The sequence below is a fragment of the Accipiter gentilis genome, chromosome 18 (assembly GCF_929443795.1).
Source record: "Accipiter gentilis chromosome 18, bAccGen1.1, whole genome shotgun sequence".
Classification (NCBI taxonomy): domain Eukaryota; kingdom Metazoa; phylum Chordata; class Aves; order Accipitriformes; family Accipitridae; genus Astur; species Astur gentilis.
The window spans coordinates 23654895-23675617 of record NC_064897.1 but is presented as its reverse complement, the minus strand read 5'-3'; the positions used below and the strand labels follow the sequence as shown (position 1 = coordinate 23675617).

The 20723-nt window shown below is 36.7% G+C and overlaps 1 protein-coding gene across 1 annotated transcript in view; it reads left to right on the top strand.

Annotated features, from left to right (window-relative positions):
* SLC41A2 (solute carrier family 41 member 2) overlaps nt 1–20723 on the top strand; it is a 52453-nt gene that overhangs the window by 29536 nt on the left and 2194 nt on the right. The window contains exons 9-10 of the mRNA XM_049822355.1: nt 8524–8655; nt 9636–9784. Of these exons, the coding sequence (XP_049678312.1) occupies nt 8524–8655; nt 9636–9784 (281 nt within the window). The remainder of the gene's footprint in view (nt 1–8523; nt 8656–9635; nt 9785–20723) is intronic.

Genomic DNA, 20723 nt, shown 5'->3' with positions numbered 1-20723 from the left:
TTTTGATATTGCTGGTCAGTGTAGTGTAGTAAACTGGGGTTTAGGAAATCTTTCAGTTAAAAAAGTACATCTGTTGACACTCGTTTACTGACATAAAAGGTGTGCTAGACCGCTTAACAGATGGCTTTTTAAATATTAGTGTTACAGAAAGCTTTCTCTACAAGTGCTTTCCTGGTCTTGGAATTCTCACTGTAAGCCTAAGTAGTGAAAAGAGTTGAGGGTTTTCCCCCCAAAATGCTTTTCACCTGCCATTTCCTTTCTCTTACCTTAAAGTTTGTTGCTCCTGTGACACAGAAAACCTGAAAGAAACCAGGGAAACCTGAAAGAAATATTGTAACCTGTTGGGATTGCGTCAAGCCAAAATTTGAGGACAGTGTAAATTTGTCCAGGATTTCAAGCTGTCACTGTTTTTTTCAGTGCCATATCTTGAAATCCTAAACAGTACACACTGCAAAGTTGTCAGGTGTTAGGCTTCCTACGTGCACCATTAAGTAGCTTTCAACCTGGTTCTGTCTAGATGGATTGCCTATTCTTAGATGCGAGACAGGTTACTTTCATCACAAATGTTACAGTGTGGAACCATAAGCCTTTTGGGTTAAGAACTATTGGTCTGGAATTTGAGCAACCTCAAAGTTCCTACCTCTATTAACAATAACTGCAAATATTTGCCAAGAATATTAAAATAGTTCTTAAGCAGACAGGCATTTATAGTCAGCTTTACTGCTGGTGGCCAGAAGTATTTCACAGCTGCTTTTCCATTTTCCCGTTAAACAAATTTCTTGAGATGAATAATTATTTTTAATTCTATGGTTGGTTGGGTTAAATTGTAACTGCTTTTTAAAAATAAATAAATCGTTTCAGCCATTGTGGTACTTACAAACTACTTGAGATTTAGATGTCTGTGTTTGATGTACTGAAGTTCTGAATAAAATAACTAAGCCCAAGAGTGGCTGTGCTTCAGCCTAGATACTCAAGTTGATCTTTATGTTTTCTAATGGATGAGATGGTTACAATTTGCAAATCCTCTTACAGCATCACAGCATGTTGAATTTGGCTCAGGAATTGCAGTTTGCAAGTAGCCAAGTTCTTTTGTGCAGAAAAAAGCAATGCCTTAAACAATTATATGCTTCTGAATATGCAGCAGAAATGAACTAAGGTGCAGTTACCAGATAGAGCCACTTTTGTCTCCATTTTTGTTGTATGCTTAGACAAAACATTGTGAGATATCTTCTAAGTATTTGCATTTCAGGAGTTACTGCATAATAACCAAAATGTTGGTAGACTTTACCCCATTTTATGCATCTTATAGAATGGAGGTTCTGCAAATTAATCGTGAAAACACCTGAAAATCAAAGAAGTTTTGCAGGCTTTATGTAGAAAAACTTGCCTTTGCAGGTGGTTTGAAGCAATACTCTTTAAGGGTAACACAAACCTGTTGTAATATTTCTTACTCTTTGGCTGTACATATTGTGAGAGTATTTGATATCTGGAGGGAATAAATGTAGATCAAGGAATATGAGAAATCCATATGAGAAAACTTAACACAAAACTTACTGAATGTATGTTGTCTGGGAGATGAAAGTTAAGCTTATGTAATATATTCCCCAAACCATACCTTTTTTATGTATTAGTAAGATAAATTGAATGACATTCAGGTTTTTCAGAGAGCTTTAGTTGTAAGTTGTTTTGGAGCATATGGAAAGAAACTACCCAGAAACCTTTCCACCTCAAAAAAAAAAAAAAAAAGGCATTTTTTAATAACTATATATTTTAATCACTTATAGCATAGTTGTACTGTCAGCTTTCACACAACAGACTAGTGCTTTGATTAGAAAGTAACCATTGCCTCAGACAGCTGAGCATCTGAAATTTGCCTCTGTAAATTACAAGGGAAAACATTAGTGTACCTGTAGGGTAGTAGAGTAACAAATTAATTTTTCTGCATCCTGAATTGGAAAGAATGTGATAATCTCAGAAGGCACCTGTACTGTATGAGAAATTTATAATTCAGTCTTTATTTTGGCATGAAAAAGAAGGAGGGTTTTGATTTTGGATATTAAGTTCTGATGCATTATTGCATGATAGTTTTACTACTTTTTAATTGCTAATCTGTACATGTAAATCTGCATATTCTATGCTATTACAGACATGTGTGTTCCTTCTTTTAAGTCTTACTTCTAAATTTTTTAGATTTCGGTAATCATTAGTTTTCACAACACAACTATATCCAGAATATTTTCATTTTTTGACAGTCAAGGAACAATTTTTTATTAGGCATAGGAAAGAAATGATTTATGAGTCAAAGCAAACATAAAATGTAATAGTTTGCATATATAATATTGTCTCAAAGACTTCTCTTAAAAAACCATTCATATAGGAAAAGCTAATAATTTCCAACTGTTTTCCCTCAAACATTTTTAAGTATTAAAAGAAATGCTACATAGTAAAAAGGAAGATAGAAGAAAAGTGGATAAAAAACACCCATAAAAAGGTAGCTAGTTAAGGTAGGCTTCTAATCTAAGTATTTCACTTGCATAAAACATGATTTATTGAAGTTAGTGGAAGAGAGGTTAGAGCAAAAATTGATCTTGATTTTTTTGAAAGATAATACTATTATTCAAAAATTTAGAGCTTTTTTAGCTCAGTCACTATTGTAACAGATTCTTTTCCTCCCTTTTCATTTCATTCTTATAATACAAATGACATCCAAAAGCAAGTTGTTGAACTCCAAAAAGACAAAATTATTTTGAACTATGGATTGTGCTCAGGAGTATGCCAAAGTGAGAATCTTCTTGTCTTCCTTCTCTTGATAGATTTACAAGAAAAATCATGTCTTAGAAATGGACATGGTAGTCCTCGTGTGGACTCATCAGTGCAGAGCACAAAAGAGGCATCACCTCTTTCGGCCTGCTGCTGATGCTTTTCCTAATGCAGCCAAGGATGCTGTTGACCTTTGCCATGAAGGTGGATTGCTGGGTCATGGTCAACTTATTGTCCTCCAGGACCCTTATGTCCTTCTCTGGAGAGCTGCTTTCCAGATGGCCAGCTCCCAGCCTCTACTGGTGCATGGGGTTATTCCTACACAGAGGCAGGACTTTGCATTTTCTTTTGTTGAACTTCATGAGATTCCTCTTGACCCAATTCTCCAGCCTATCCAGTTCCCTCTGAATGGCAGTACAACCCTCTGGTTTATTAGCAACTCTTCCCAGTTTTCCCTGGAAAATGTTACCCTGTTTATCAAAACATGCAGTATAAGAGCTGAGGAAAAAACCAGCTCGGTGTGTTACCCAGAGCACTGGATGGTCTCAGACTAGTCTGCAACAGCAACATCCATCCAGCTTCCCTTAACTTCTGTCTTTTTACCTGTAATGAGGGTTATGAGACACAGATTTACTTTGACATATTCTTTAATATGCATTGATGTAAAGTACTTTTAAAGTGGTTTTCTGAATAGCATGGTTACTTCTATTATTAGAAAAAAGTCCTTTTTCCAGATAATGATTAACAGAATCATGCCTGTAGGCCTGTTCGCAAATACATGACATGGTTTTGGCTCTACTTTGAATATGGTTTTCTGTGCCTGTTAGACACAAAAGAACTATGATAACAATTTTCAGAAGTATTCTTGCATAGCCCTTAACTGGCTCGATAAAATGATGAGGTTTTCAATTTTCTTTTAATGTTGTAAGTCAGCATGACATCCTTCACACTTTAGCAGACAACATCTCTTCTGCTTATTGACAAAGTAGCACTCTCTTATTGAAGTTAAACACATGTGCTGTTCTGAGATTAATGCAGTAACAGTTGCAGGACTTTACTTTTGAAAGAAATTGTTTTCCTCTGTGTTGTAGTTCTCATGAGAATGAAGAGAAGCTAACAAGTTAGTCTTTATTATAAAGTGTTTGCTATACTGTTTTCCAGGAAAAAAAAATATTCTGACTTAAATGTTCATGGAAACAGTCCTCATATATGTCTACAGAGATTTTCATAATATGAGCAGCTACTGAGCACATGACCATTTTATGCATTCAGAAGATGCTGAGCAGCTATCAATTTTGTGTATTGACATCTTGTCAACCTATGCAGTTTTATCTGTTTTCTGCTTCTTGCAGGGATCTGATTAATCTGATACTTCTGAGATAACTTCACATGCACAATAACTGCTGTTACAGAACAAACTGAGTATCTCTGTACATGTTGAAGTGATTCATTCAATGCAAGCACAGCTTTATATAAATCATTCTATGACCAGCAGAATAATGAAATGTGATTCTGTGCTGATTTGTATCCCAAGTTTTTAGAGCACCAGATAGCCCTTTCACCGCCCGGTGTTCCCTATGTCCTCATGCCCCTGCAATACCTGCTGCTCACAACATTCTTTCCATTCTCCCTCTGCTTTCCACAACATCATCGTTCCTCTTCTGTGTCACTGAACCACTGGCTGAGCAAGAGGCATCATGCCTAGCACCAAGCTAGGTGCTGACTGGCCAGCTGGCATGCTTATGCTGTTAACTATAGAGCTCGTATTACTGCCTTTCTCTTACTGAGGGCACAGGTTTGAATCTTTCTCTTTATTTACCTAGCCACTGTTTCCTGTTTGTTAGCTTGTTTAGCCATACTTGGAGGTGGTTAGTATCTCTATCCTGGTGTCAGACGTGGTTGAAATTGGCCCAAAGGTTCAAAAATATTACAAGAAAGAATTGGTAGATGAATGGACAGAACTAAAAGACAGTGTGACTGCTGCTGCCCATCACCATACATTGTTGGCTGGTTGGGACTGAGCAGGATGTATGGATTCGAGAAGCTTTTTACATTTCAGTGCACCTGCCTATCTTCTATGAGTATAACATATACCACTGACATTAGATTACTGAGACTCAGACCAAATGAAATTTTAAATAATTTTGCTTAAGATATGCATATTGCATTTCCAGTTAGCTAAAATAGATTGTATATGTTCAATTCAACTGTAATTAAAATAGAAGAGAGAATGTTACACCTCTTGAAATCACACTCCACACTGGCTGTTTTGGTTAGCATATCGGCTTCCTTTGCAGAACAGGTAGCACCTCCTTTTACCAGTGTCCTGTGGCTGGCCAGTTTGATTTAGAATCACTTTTAATACTTTTCAATCATTTTTCTTGTGATCTACAAGTATGCATACTTGGGGCATACTTTCTCTAAATGATGGTTATAAAAGTAAAAAGATTTGTGATTAATAGCTATCCATCAAAGGATTGACAACCAATCTTATACCTTCTTTCATAGACTTGTCCATGTCTCTGTTATCCAGACAGCTTTTTTATCACCATTTCAAATGGGCAAATTTCCATTTTCCTTAATTCTTTTCTTTCACTCAGTTTCCCTTGTTATTAATTAGGGAAAGAGGTCCAAATCATCTATTATATTTCTGATTGTCTGAATTTGTTGAAGCAGATAATTATCAGTCACGAGAGAAAATTGCATACATCCTCGGAAATACTTGAAATCTATTTTTTTTGTGCCAATGTGGTTTACGGTTTCATTGCCATGAACCTCAAAACATACCTTGAAAACCAGCCCTATTTACTTCTATCTTTTATTTCTTCTTGTAGTGCTATAAGAGATATGGAGAGTGAGAGAAGGGTTCACTAATTTTTTTCTTTTAATATTGTTTTGAATATATCAGTTATTGCAGTTGTTAGCCTGCTTGTAATTATGCAGATTGCTTTTATCCCCTCTCTTTTAAGCAGAAACTGTTTTGTATTTTCTAGTCATATGGCACAATCCCCAGCTTTGTATCTTTACTAAGAAGCAGTTTTACATAACAGCTTTTTTGTAATTCAGTCACAGAAGTTATCTGATCCCCATCCAAATATAGTGCATTGATCCTTAATTTTATTTCTGCCTCCCTTTTCATACCATATTCTCATTAGTCAGAAGTCTCAAACTTATTGTTCTCAATCAACGGACAGACATTGGACCCTACTTAGATTGGTTTTAATCTGTTTAAACCTCTTTTGTAGTTTAGACAAATCCCTTATTTTACTTCTCTTTCTGTAGTTCGTTGGAAAAAAAGCTACTGTTGTTTTAATTTTCTTTGCAAACACTGACTCAACCTTTTGGTAGTTCATATTTTGTCTCTGTATCTCCTGACTGGGAAGATGCAGATAAGTTTGATGAACAGTCCTTTCTGCCAACTCAACTTCTTTGAGTTCTCAGTATTAGATCTTTGTCCTAACCACTCTATAGTCACCAAAAGGATTTGGCAAATAGTGTCTTCTGGTGACCACAGATACTTGTTCTGCAACCAAACAAAGCCCTAAGCATCAGATAAACAAATCCATTCAAGTACAATAAACAAGGGCTTTCTCCTTCTGAAGTGGGGACAAGATCTGCATTACTTCTGCCTAATCATATCTTCTCAGAGAAACCCATGGCTATGTAAAGCATCTGGAAGAAAAAAAAAAAAAAAAAGCATGTGCTTGATATGCAAGCAGACAACTCTAGAGTATAATAACAATAGGAGAATTTTATGCTAGTGTCACTGCATTCTGTAATGTAGATATAACAAGCTGGTTTAGTTTTCTATTCATTGAAGTAAAAATTCATAGAACAGCCTAGGTTGGAAGGAACCTCGAAGGATCATCTGGTCCAACCTTTTGTGGGAAAGAGAGCCTAGATGAGACTATCTAGCACCCTGTCCAGTCACGTCTTGAAAACCTCCAGTGGTGAGGACTCCATGTCCCTGGGCTGGTTGTTCCAGTGAATGATCGTTCTTACTGTAAAAAATTTATTTCTTACATTGTGAGGAAAGCTCTTCTGGCGCAACTTGTACCCATTTCCCCTTGTCCTCTCCATGTGGCTCCTTGTGAAAAGAGAGTCTCTGTCCTCTTTGTATCTGCCCTTTAAGTACTGGAAAACTGTGATGAGGTCTCCCCTGAGCCTTCTCTTCTCCAGGGAGGAAAGACCTAACTTCTTCAGTCTTCCCTTATAGAGCAGGTTCTCCAGCCATTTGATCATCTTCATTGCCCTCTTTTCAACCTTCTCCAGTCTGTCCACTTCTTTCTTGAATTGTGGGGACCAGAACTGGACACAATACTCCAGGTGCAGCCTGACAAGTGCTGAGTGGGATGATCATGTCTATCTCTGCTGGTAATGCCCCCAATTTGCTTTCATTGTGGGAGCAGTGCACTGCTAATTCATGTTCATCTTGTCCTCCAGGACCCCCAGGTCCCTTTCAGCAAGGTGCTTCCCCAGCCACACAGATCCTAGCCTGTACTGGGCTCTTTGGTTATGTCATCCTAGGTGCAGGACCTTGCACTTGTCTTTGTTAAACTTCGTACCCGTCCAGCCTGTCCAGGTCTCTCTGTAGGATGGCTCTCCCTTCTGACATGTCCATCTCACTACTCAGTTTAGTGTCATCAGCAAACTTGGTAAGGGTGATTTCAATCCCACCATCCAGGTAATTTATGAAGATGTTGAACAGTGTGAGGCCCAGTATCAATCCCTGATTTCTTAAAAAAACCATTCATATAGGAAAAGCTAATAATTTCCAACATTGGACAAAAACATTGATCACCACCCTCTGAGTGTGACCTGTTAGCCAATTTCCTACCCATTTCACAGACTACCCAACCAGCCTGTAACTTGCCAATTTGTCTAGGAAGAAGCTGTGGGAAACTGTCAAATGCTTTGCTGAAGATAGGTGTGGCATTTGCCCTCTTCCAGTCATCAGGGATAGTCCCTGTTCCCCACAACTTTCCAAAGATTATAGACAGTGGCCTTGTAACAATGCCAGCCACTTCTCTTTGCATCCTAGGGTGGTTTGTTTTATAGAAATTGTTTCATAGAAATCTTTTTTCTAATGGGAAGTATATCAACAGTTGTCATGAGGAAAGTAGAATCTCCATCACTACTATTCTTTTAAAAATCAGTTATTCAGCCACTTGTCTTCTCCTTTCAACCTAAATTATGAATGTCAGAAAACTATAGTTAATCCTGCTCTGTGGCAAAGGCGAATGGATGGATTAGCTCTTGAAGTCTTTTCCAGCCCCATGTGTGAATTCTGTGATTTTGTGTGTGAAATCTGCATTTATGCTTGTGGTAGTGAGTGCATCTGCTTTGCATCATTTATACTTGCCAGCAATACTGACCTAGCAAGGTAATCCAGCAGTGGCACATGTAGTACTTCTGTTGTTCTAAGAGGTATTTCTGAAGAAGAGGGAGCAATAAAATGGAGCTTCACCTATGAGAAAGCATCAGATTGAACCTTTTGGAGGAATCTTTTGCATTTATGAATTAAAACAGATGTCCAAATATCCAGTGATATACCAAATTTTAGCCCAAGTTTTTTGACTTATTTTAATGCTTGGTGTTAGCCTGTCTATAACTAATATACATTCTAAAGATGTTTCTCTTTTTTAGTTTTGTATGTAGGGGACTGTGGTAAACATAGAGGAAGTTGTTACATTTGCAAAAACATTGCCTGCTAGAGGAAAAAAATAGTTGAAAATTTACGACTTGTTCCCTTTTGTATTTCAGGTATTGGTGGTAATCTAGTAGCTATTCAAGCTAGCAGAATTTCTACCTACCTCCATTTGCATAGCATTCCTGGAGAGCTGCCAGAAGAAGCCAAGGGTTGCTATTATCCATGCAGAACTTATTATGGTACAGGTATGTATTAGTCAGTTAATTGTTAAAACTAATGTCTCATGTCTCCTCTTTCTCTCCCTGTATGCCAGACTGTACCACCAGTGAAAAATGGCAACAAACTGAATTTGTTGTATGCAATTCAAAGGGAGCAGAGTCTTGGCAGTTTCCTTTGCCTGCAGCTGTTTGCTGGTGAGAATCACAAAGAGCTCCCTGCAGGAGGTGGTGCGTGAAGAGAAACACAGAGAAAGGTCTAATCCTGGCAAGGGTGGAAGACAGGGACTGTTGAGGTGGGATGCTATGGTACCCACTCAGAAGGATTTCAACCTTCATCTTTCCTTAGCTTGTTTACCTGCTCCTAACCTTTGTCATTTAACTCCAGAAGTTCCAACCAATTTCCTGTTAGGATGAAACTTTATGTCTAACATTATTATTAAGCCAAGTCCCTGCTCTCCATTTCCCATTTGCCTTTTTCTTTCCAGATTCTTGCTTCACAGCTTATTCCTCCCCCGTATTGCCCACTTTCCTAATAATGTGGTAACTGTGGTGAAATGTGATGTGTAGACAGCATGTATTACACTTTCATATTTATGAAATGAATTGGAACAGATGAGAAAGTGGTAGATGTGGGATTACTTTTTAGAAATATAAGGTACTTCTGAGGATGTCTTGAATACAATGTCCAAAACATCTTCTTTCCTAGGAAGGCTTTAGGAGGCCATTGCAGCTCCAAAAAAGTAGATGGTATTACATGAGTACAGAATGAAAGCAGACAGTTTGCACCCTCTTCTGGAAAGGCCCTGCTTAACTTTTCTGGCAGACAGTATAGGTGGCTTTTTTCCCCCTGTGAAAATCCTCAAGGAGTCTTTTAGCAGAAAAGAATGCCTGCTGTTCCACAATAGTCAATGCTGTGGAATTCCAAAACTGCTTTTTCTATGAAAATTAATAAAAATCTGATATAGTAATTGAAGAGCTTAACGAAATTTTTTATTTTTTTATTGTAGGAGTAAATAACAAATCAGCCCAAGTTCTGCTTCTTTTGGTGATCCCTGGACACCTGATTTTCTTGTACACTATCCACTTAATGAAAAGCGGACACACTTCCTTAACTCCTATCTTTATAGCAGTATATTTGTTTGCAGCTCTGCTACAGGTAAGAACAAGTACAACTTGAAAATGCTGGTATAAAATCAAGTTATTGAAGAAAATCATGTTTTATCTGATTTCCGAGATCTCATGAATAGTACAAGAAGGTATGGGTTAATACAGGCTTCCAGCACTGTTTTGAAGTAACTGATTATCTCTACAGCTTACACAGGTGTATCTGTATTGTGAGTGCTTTTCGGAAGACACTTGACTGCATTATTTCCCAGTCACGCATCTTGCGCTTTCTCTTTCACATGCTTCTTGGAGCCATTGCATCTAAAACCCCCATAATTTTAATCAACTAGAGGGGAGATGGAGAAAATGAAAAGTAGCATTTATGAATAATGAATACATCAAGGAAACTCTCAAAGAAATCTCCGGAAGTGGTTCACATTACTGTTTTAGTTAACATAGTTAAATATGCAATAGATGAGAATGTTATGGCTTGCTCGGTGCATTCTTAATATTTACAAAAGTTGAAATTACTCTGACAGCGATCGCTGTACGAGAAATTGTAATTGCATTAATTGTCAAACATTGATACATTATTTTGGCTGGTCTTACCTAGTGGTCTGTTCACACCCACCAAGGGCAGTTCTTGAGAGATGTCTTTTGAAATAGCAATGTCTAAAGTGAAATAATTTCACTTAGAGAAATCAGTAATACAAAATGAAATGTTTCTATTAAATCCACAGCCAATTTTTAGCTAAAACCTGGCTGAATTAATTATAATGTTTCATTGTACCTTAAAACCAAAAATTAACGGTTCATGTTACACAATAAAAATACAGGTGAAATATCCGTAAGTTAAAATACATACTGCTCCTAAAATTGTGACCAATTTAGTTTTAAAATACAAACAAAATTATAAACAGTCAATCCTTAATAAAAATTATAATTTTTAATGTCCTTAATTGTCTTTCTGTGTTTATCACACTACTATTTCAATAAAGATAGGTTTCGAAAACTGTTACTATTTTAATTTCATATGAGAATTCTGTACTTTTTTGGTAGGATATAACTGGTAACATTTCAACCTTTGCAAGTGAGAATATCATGCTAAAAGTTATAAATCACTTTTCATTTTCCTCTTACATAACATTCCTAGTTTCCAGCCTTATCATTTGTTTTATAATGTGTTTTCCTGAGGAAACGATGCTATACTTTCACTCTGTCTGTTCTGTCTGACTGGCTGTCCCTTCTCAGAACTTTTGAATCCTTTGGCCCATTTCAGTCAAGTTTTTCTAAGTCCCAGCTCTCTCAGTGATACTATGTTTCTATAAGCTTAATAAAAACAGGTTGGGGAGAGAGTCTCTGTTAATGCCTCTGCTGAAGGTAAGACAGCAGTGTGATTGCAGCCATTATTATAGACTTCAGAGATTTCACATGGGAATCAACCTGAATTCATAAATCCATATGAAATCCATCTCCTGCTCACAGAACTGCAGTCGTAATATGTTTAGGGATACAAACCTTTTCTTCAGCAGCAAAGGATACGGTAAGATGTGAGAAATGCAGAAGTTCAGCTGAAATCCAAGTTAAGGCATTAGGGCAGGACTTTCAGATTACACAGTAATTCAGACACAGCATCAGCACATAAACACGTGTAAAGTTCATTTTTATAAATTCAAGGTCTGATTAGAGTATTCAGTTTTGCAGTCATGCATCTCCATTGCAGTCCGTAAGGCCACGCCTGTTTTTCTTGATTTTTCACCTATAGAGCAGACATATAGCTTTTTTACTTTTCTCCTCACTGCCTTTTATAGATGATTTTTTCCTCTTTATCTTCTGTCTTTAACCATAACAGGCAGTTTGAGATGTATTTACTTTGAAACTGAGTAACAGTATTGCACACTGTAAATTTTCATGGGTCTTGACAGATTTACAGTTTGGAACTCCATGTTTTTTAACACCTTCTGAAAATATTTAATAGAGTCTTTTCCCCGTTTTAATTATTCCGGCTTTTTTCTAGTAGTGATTATTGTAGTTTTGTGTACCTCTAATTAGAGGAGATTTAAAATTTTCAGAGACATTATTCTTGCTCTAACCCTTAAATCTTGAACATATTTTATTTACCTGTTGGTCTGAAGTACTTGCCTACTGCAGTTGTGTGATTTTAAGTTTCTCCTTTCTCAGGGAAAACACTTAAATATTTGTACTCATTCCTCTTCCCTTTTTTCAGTGACATCATCTATGCACCTGGTTATAGTAAATAACAGTTTTCAACCTGCCATTTCTTTTGGCATAAGCCAACATCTACTATCTCATTTTTCCAGAATTCTTTTATATTTTTGTCCTCCCAATGAAAGCTTTACCAGTTCTGCTGTAAGGCTAAAAAAACCTCACAGCTAATTGTTATCATTTCAATTATCAACAAAACAAATCCATTTACGGTCTTTTGAGCAGTGAGATCTGCATTCTAGGCCTTTTTTATAATACACTGGACTTTGAATTTATTTTCACTTTGCGTAGAAGGCATATGAAAATGGATGTCAAAACTTACAAGCCTGCTTGCAGGTTGTATCTTTTTTTGTTTGAGGTGGTAGATGATAAATTAATGGAACATAGTGATTCCCAAAGGTGAGAGTTAATTATGGTCAGTCCTGGGTTTGAGGAGGTTTGATATTACTACTTTGCCCTTTCCAATTCCTTACTTATATTTAGCTGGGGGGCAGAAGGGGTATCTGAATAATATATATGGCAATGTACCACCTATTTATACTTTTTCCACTATGTTAAATAATTAATGCTAAATTAAAAACAACAACAGCAACAAAGTGAATTTTGTATCTTTAAAATTCAAGTGACTATTGTAAGATGTTAAATTATTTAATGACATGTTTTACAGTGGACTGTAATAGATTGTTAATTAACTTCAAGATCTGTTTATTATCTCTGATTGTCCAGCTCTGTGTTTGTTTAAAATAGAGAGGAAGGGGTTAGGGAAATGACAAAAGTAGAACTAAAATGTTACAGTAAGCTGAAAAAAAAATCAAGGAAATGTTAATACAAAAAGCCTTGAATTATGACTTTTATATTTCTCTTTTCCTCTGTCAGTTTATGCTATTCCACATTATCTCTACAGTAAATTTGTAACGTATATCTGAATTCTATTTGGCATTTTAACAAGACTTTTTCAGATTGCCTGTAAACGTCAATATTCTTCTTCCCAAAGTGGTAAAATGGAAATTATTTGCATTGCAAGCTCTATACAGTATTACTGAACTTCCAATCAGATAGTTATTTTCATTTTCATCCAATTCTGATACTTTCATTGTTTGATTTTTTGTTTTTTCACCACCCATACCTACCAGCCTCTTTCCTCTCTTCTCCCTCCCTACCTGTTGTTAGATATTCTCTCCCCAGCATGTCATTTAATTGAAATATTTATGGGAATAAGTAATTAATATGATATAATGTACATTAGCAATAGTATGATTTAGTTATTATTGACCAAAAATATGCTATGTAGTAAAAGAAAGTACAGTTTCACTGAATATGTAGTTGTTTCTAAAAATCATTAATTAAGATATTTTAAATAATATGAGTAGCCAGTATTGTGATCTGCATTCTCTCTGATTCTCTATGAACAAAACAGTTCTGCATTTCTAGGCTTAAGAAAATCCAGAAAGTGTTTTATTTTCTTTTATTTTAATATTCCTACCTTTAATAGTACAGCTGTTTCTGTTCTTTAAATAAGTACATATTCTCAAAATGTTCTTCAATTAAATTTTAAATTGGTTCTGTTGAAATCCAAGGCTATACTCCCTTTAACTTTAATGGGGCTAGGATTTCACAATTATATTTTCATAAAGAAGGGGGAAACTGCACAAATATTTATATTAATCTTTATTCAACTAGAACTTTTAGGCTTGAGTTCAAAAGGTCTGAATTAGCTCTGTAGTGAGGAGTCTCTTCAGTGTTTATGAATGGCAGCACCAGGGAAAAGAAAAAAAAAATTACGAGGAAGGTAAAACCTGTAAGTATGTAGGGTACTTCACATAATGCACTGGGCAAGCCAATGTGCATTGATGAAAACCAGTATATTGATTTTAAATGTGTTTTGGATTTGGTGACTGGCTTCTATTTAGGAAGAATACTCTTGAAAATTTTACAAAAACACAAGGACATACCAGTATGCTACGTGCAGTTACAATCTGGCGTAGTCACACACAAGCACATACCGGTATGCTACATGCAGTGACAATCTGGCGTTTGACCAACAAAGAATATGTTATTTGAAAACCAGTCCTCCTCTTACACCTCGCAAAAGCCCACGTATTTTTTAACTGTATGAGGCTATGCACTGAGCAAAGGTTCATCCTCTGTCTTGTCAACCTGCAGCAGAACGAGAGCAGCGCTGGTATTGCCGAGCCATCAGTCCTAGCGCACGGCTCAGTGTTCAAAGGCGGTCTCTGTTCTGCATGGTCTCACCGAGCCAGCAAAACGCCCTCTTAGGAATTTTCACACCTCCTAACCAAATCTGAGCACACAGTTACGTTAAAGACTCGGGGAATAAACAAACAATAGGAGATTCCCAGAGCTATTACCAAGCAAATAAGTAATTCCAAAATACAGTCCTTCTTACCCAGTGAAGGTCAGATGTCTACTGCTGTGAAGTAACTTTTGCAGTCCTTCAGGGCTGTTTGGGGCATAGAAAATGAAGAATTCAGCAGTGCTCGTAATGACTTCCTGCTCACATCAAAAACATCTTGGATTTCTCACTAGTGTGAGGATTCTAATGATGGTATGGGTCTCTTCAATGTGGAAAAATAACTCACGGGGTATAATGTACATTACAGAGAAATAAGGAAGGTTGTGTTTATAGAGAAAATATTGATGCATTTTAAATACTGCTTTTTGTAATAGGAAAAGTTACTTCCAAAATGTAGAGCATATAACTGCTAAAGAGACTACATGATTCAAGGAAATATGGAAACTAAGGTCCAAACCTGGACAGTTCTGCACATTCAGTGCTTTCTCATTGCAGCATGAGAAACAGACTTGCCAGACTCATTGGGATCTGAATGTGGGTATCACCCGCTCTTTCGCTTCCAGGCACATTGCTGTCTGTGGTAGAAGCCTGGCTTCTGCTAAGCCATTAGCAGGGATATATCACTTTTGTCTCCAGGAGGCTGAACTCGAAGTGTTTATGTGCGTAGCATGACACACTGAGTTGTGCTACAGCTAGTGCGGGTTGAGCATACCTGAACGCTGAATGGTCTGGGTTGCACTCCTCATTCAGACAGCTGACAAACAGCCTGAAATTTGGACTGTCTTGGTCAAACCAGGCTGTCTGGCAAAGCTACAAAGAAATCAAGAAGGCAGTCTGAGGAATTTGGTTTCAAACTGTGGAATAAAAGAAGTTCCTTCCCACAAAATTGCATCAATATGATCAAATTGATTTAGAAACAACTTCACTTAAAATGGTATCCTCTTTTTTACTTAGATGAGGTTTTAGTCTTAAACAAATGTCTGCTATGCTGTCTGGGTACTTGGATACCATAGTGTAGCTAGTACCACTTAGCTACAACACAAACAACAGCAGCAAGAAAGAACTTGCTGTTCAGCGGTTTCTTTGCAGCCAGACATTGAAGGAAATCTCTGTATGTTTGGAGGAAATAGTGACTTGTTTCCCCTGGACACGATACACACCAGATATGCCACCTGAGAAGACAGTGGAGGAAAATTTCATTTGAAAAATATACATAGACCCTACCCTGAGAGTTCACTGACTACAGGATGCTGGCTGTAGACAGTGGAAATTCAGCAAGTAAGTTCAGCGTTGATCTCTTATGAGCGCTTTACAGATACTACCTAGATTCACATGAAGACATCAAAAGCCATTTAAAATCTAAGAAACGTCGTGTATAATTTAAAAATTAACTTAATGAATGGTCACAACCACTAGAAGACCTAAGCCATAAATCTGGTGAGAATCATGTCAGAGTCAGGACACAGCAGTCTTTAGAGATCCTTAACTGGGGGTTTCCACTCATAAATAAATTAAAAAAAAAAAGCTTGCCTTTGAATTTCATAGACTTGTAAGAGTTCTTATGCAGTAATTACCAGATCTTGTCATAGTTACATTATAGGTGAATTTTGAGTTACTGTAAGTTTGAGAGTAAAGGAGAATTAAAATACATTTGAAAAGAGGTCACCACAGTTTATTTGCATCTGTGTTTCCTGTCTGAAGTAACAGAATGATACTAGTTTGTAATGCACCTTCACATGGAAACAATTTAAGGTGAATCAGCAGTACTAGCAACATGCGGGATATCCTGTCCAAGGCATGCTAAACAAACTGCTAAACGGTCTTGGTTCTACATACTAATCTTAAAGCTGAATTTTGATAATGCCCGTGTGAAAAAGCATATGCAAATATATAACCTAAATTTTCTCTTTCCAGTTTGGTGTAGGAATTCACTAATCACAGCAACTAATATATAAACTAATAAAAACATAAAAGATTAAAATCCGCTTTACAAACATTATGCATTTGAATGTTATACTTTTTATCACTGTGAATTTGACATGCATTCACTGATGAAAGGTGGTCATCCCAGCTGAAAGAAACAATTTAAAATATTATAGCATCTTGCAACATATTAATTAGGCTATAGGAAGCTTAGACAGTATTAAGAATGTTTGGAGGGAGTTATGTATTTTTATTTTAAATAATAGAGTTTCATTCTTTTCCCATTTTAGAAATTATGAGAAATTAATTACATGAGAAAATGCAAATATCTTTTAGGAGTCCTTACTTCATGCAAAAGACCAAAAATAAGTTTTCTTTAGCTAAACTTGGTTTTTTGTACCTAAAGACCTGCAAGGCATGAAAGTAAATTTTGTGCCCCATAATAAAGGAAAAAACCCGCTTTGTAGTGTATAATGCTCCCATTTCTAGTCTTGCAATCATAAGATTTGAACTTTAAATAGTGAGGCTCACCCTTATTTAAATATTCATATTCAATTTCAGTTTCAATCTGATATTCATAATTTGAATCAGAAAGTTCAATATCGAGAATTACTGTCTATTTCTGTCCTTTGTTGTACAAAATGGTATGTGTTCTTACACTCCTTATTTTCAGATTCTTCATCATTAGGGTTTGATAAAGACTTCACTCTTGCTCTCTCCCTCCTTCCCTCCCTCCCTCTCATTCTTATTGCTATATTCTGCTGCTTCTGTCTTCTGAGGACCTTTCTTGACAATGTGACTGATAAGTCTTTTTACAAATACGCATTTATAAACAGAATATATCAGTCATTATTGGGATACTTAGTTCATATTTTGTTAGTCTAAAACTGATGATGTCTTTAGTTTCATTTTCCTCACTTTGATTATAATTTATTCCAGAAGAGTAATAGCTTAGCATGATCTTCCTTTTAAAATACCAAAAGATCTGGAGTTGCCTGTATTTTTGTAATCCTTGCTCTGTGTTTTTTTTTTCTTGATCAGTGACTATAGAGTGTCTCCCTTTTCTTAGATAGATCTTTTTATGTCTATAGAAATTTAGTTATTTTTTACCTTTCTTAAACCTTAGGGTTATTTAATTCTTCAGTCTGGAAGAATTCCTAGGGCTCTGTTTCATAATTCTATTACTAGTCCATCTGTTTTTTGCAAAAACCACTTCTTTGTTCGTTTCCTCTGTATATTAAATAATTTAAAAATACTAGCTCACATCTGAACAGTTCTGCATGCATTTACAAGCTTTTCTTATCACTTTTCTACAGCATTTCAAGCTAAACAGACCATTTTTGTACTATCTTGTTAGGCTTTTCTGTAATGTTGATTCCTTCCCTCAAAACCAGCTGGTTTTCAATTTGAAGTATGAAGGCTTTCTTTCTCATAGCATGAGTGCAGAGTAGAAGTACACGGTAGTTGTACTGCTATGCCATCTGCATGATTTTGTTGAAATAAGTGTAGGGCACTGATAAATCCCAGAAAATGTGAAGTGTTGTGCCACTTAAAGTAACAAGTCTTGTAACGTCTTTTGTATGATTTTTTCTCTTCTTTTGACCTCTGGCAAATCTTTGTGAGTGACCTTTCTTACCACTTTAAATTCAAGGACTGTCTTACTTTCAAAAATAAGCAAACTCATAGTAGGGCTTTTGATTTTTTTTTAATTTTTTTTTTCAAAAATAACAGTTGATTGATGACTTTGATCAACCCATTTTAAGATTGTTAAGAAGTAAAATCTCATTAAAGATTTAAGTCACATTGATGTTGCAACACCAACTACTGTGGCCAAATAAGTAACCATTTCCAAAGACTGATCTGTGTAATTCTTAAATGTTGGTGAGTTTCTAGCTATGCAAATGCATGATGATAGCATTATTCCTTCACCAAAATACAGGCTCTTTCAGTGTACAGCCCTTACCCCTTGTCCTATCACTACATGCCTTTGTAAAAAGCCCCTCTCCGGCTTTCCTGCAGGCCCCCTTTAGGTATTGGAAGGCAGCAGTAAGGTCTCCCCGGAGCCTTCTCTTCTCCAGGCTGAACAACCCCAACTCTCTCAACTTGTCTTCATAGGAGAGGTGCTCCAGCCCTCTGATCATCTCGGTGGCCCTCCTCTGGACTTGCTCCAACGGGTCCATGTCCTTCTTATGTTGGGGGCCCCAGAGCTGAACGCAGTACTGCAGGTGGGATCTCACTGGAACGGAGTAAAGGGGGAGAATCCCCTCCCTCGACCTGCTGGTCACGCTTCTTGTGATGCAGCCCAGGATAGAGTTGGCTTTCTGGGCTGTAAGCACACATGGCTGGGTCATGTTGAGCTTCTTGTCAATCAACACCCCCAAGTCCTTCTCCCCAGGGCTGCTCTCAATTCATTCTCTGCTCAGCCTGTGTTTGTGCTTGGGATTGCCCTGACCCACGTGCAGGACCTTGCACTTGGCCTCATTGAACTTCATGACCTTGGCCCAGGCCCACCTCTCCAGCCTGTCCAGGTCCCTCTGGACGGCATCCCTTCCCTCCAGCACGTCAACCACACCACACAGCTTGGTGTTGTCAGCAAACTTGCTGAAGGTGCACTCAATCCCACTGTCCATGTCACCGACAAAGATGTTAAACTTTATATACTTTCATAAGCATCAGTTAATATAATATGGTATAACTTTTTTCCTATTACTTAGAGAAGCCAGGTTTGTTATAATTTGTGTTATGTGTTATGCACCTGTAAGTTAATACAAGAAGGTTCACAAAACTTAATTCCTAAACTACCCATTTTTCACAATAGTCTAAGTCAGTTATTTTAGGGTGGAAAAAAATCAGACAAATTAAAGGTTTTCATGTAATGATTTTTAAAAGCCAAAAGTGCATACCGTCATTTAAATTGAACTGTGTGCACTGTGTCTAATTGGTTGTGTCATATAAATGCATTTTAAATTATTCTTGGAACAAATGTTTTCATCTTCTAATAGAACACGCATAACTATTGTTGATGTGGGGTGCTACAGAGTCTTCCGTGCACATCCTGTAGGAGATGTTAATGTACAGTATCTTTTATAAACAGGCCTCTTTTTGTCTCAGTTAGAAGAAGGAGCTGACTCAAAGAATCTGATAGTCTTCCAAAGAAAACATCTGTTTTAAATATATTTGTTTGGATTCCAGTCAGCACACCTAGGACTTGCATAATTAGCTTAGACTACAGAGTTCCCTTTTCAGAAGATATGTTTATATAAATAAGCCATGCATTTTTCATTAAGCAAATACCCCTCTCTTTCTTTTTTTTTTTTTATAATTAGAAATTCAGGCTTGTATTTTAACATATGCTTTTGCAAATCAAAGATTAATTGAGAAATTTTTTCAACACTTTTTCAACAATTTTTATATGATATTCATTTTACTGTATTTCGTATTGTGGAGAAGTGTCTTGCAACCATTCTATCAGTATTTCAGTAAATGTGTGCATACTTTTATAAAGATGTTTTTGATACCAGTAATCGATCATTTACTAAATAAAATATGTATTTTGTACCTTTTACTGCTTTTGATACTGCATATTCTTTTAAATGTACATAGAAGACTTTTTAAAAATGAATTATGGTAGTAACTGTCATACGTTTACCATTCCCAAAGACCTGATTAACTAAAACTACATAAAATACAGTGTTTATTTCATCTTAAGCAGCTCCTTAGAAGAGACAAGAAGAAATGGAAGCACAGTTAGCGGTCCTGTCTCCATTCATCTCATGCCATGGCACACCACATGATTCCACTGAACCAGAATCTCTTATCATACAGCTGTGCAACGTTAAAAGAATTCTTTTCTAAAACTGGATTAATGATTATGCATGCCTTTTGTATTAAGATCAAACCTCTTGAACGTTCAGACATTGACAGTTGGGAATGAAGTCTTTTACTTTGGGACAAATTCAGCCTGCAGCGACAATTTCATAATATATATTGCAGGTGTGCCTTATTACAGAAGGGCTGAAGCTGGTGTTTCATGCATAAAAGTAGCTTCTAGGCCATTTTTTGCAGTTCATACAATCCAGATGAAACTGTTCTTAATCTGACCTGGTATTCTTTATATCATATCTGATTTCAGCTCAGTTCTAGACCTGTGGAAACAAGAGTTAGCCTGTGTTTAGTGTTTTCATCTGGGGCAACATCCGTTGATTCTGAATGATCTCGAAGCCCCGCTTAAGCTCTTTCTGTGCAGAATGATGTCTTGTGTGAGAAGTGCAGTTGCATTTTTCGTTGGAATTTTTGCTTTTTCTTGCCATTTTCAGATGTCCTCAAGCATAGACTAGGTGAAGAATGCTATCAATGATTCAATATGTTCTTTCTACCTGTGCACGTGATTGACTGAGAGAAGTTGGCTAAGTGTCCCAATCTCTGGTTGTGGGGAGTGTTTCAAAAAACTATTTTTGGAAAATATTTTTCAAAAGCAGTTGTATACAATAGTGCTAAGTAGTAAGGAGACAATAATGTTAGCTGTTGA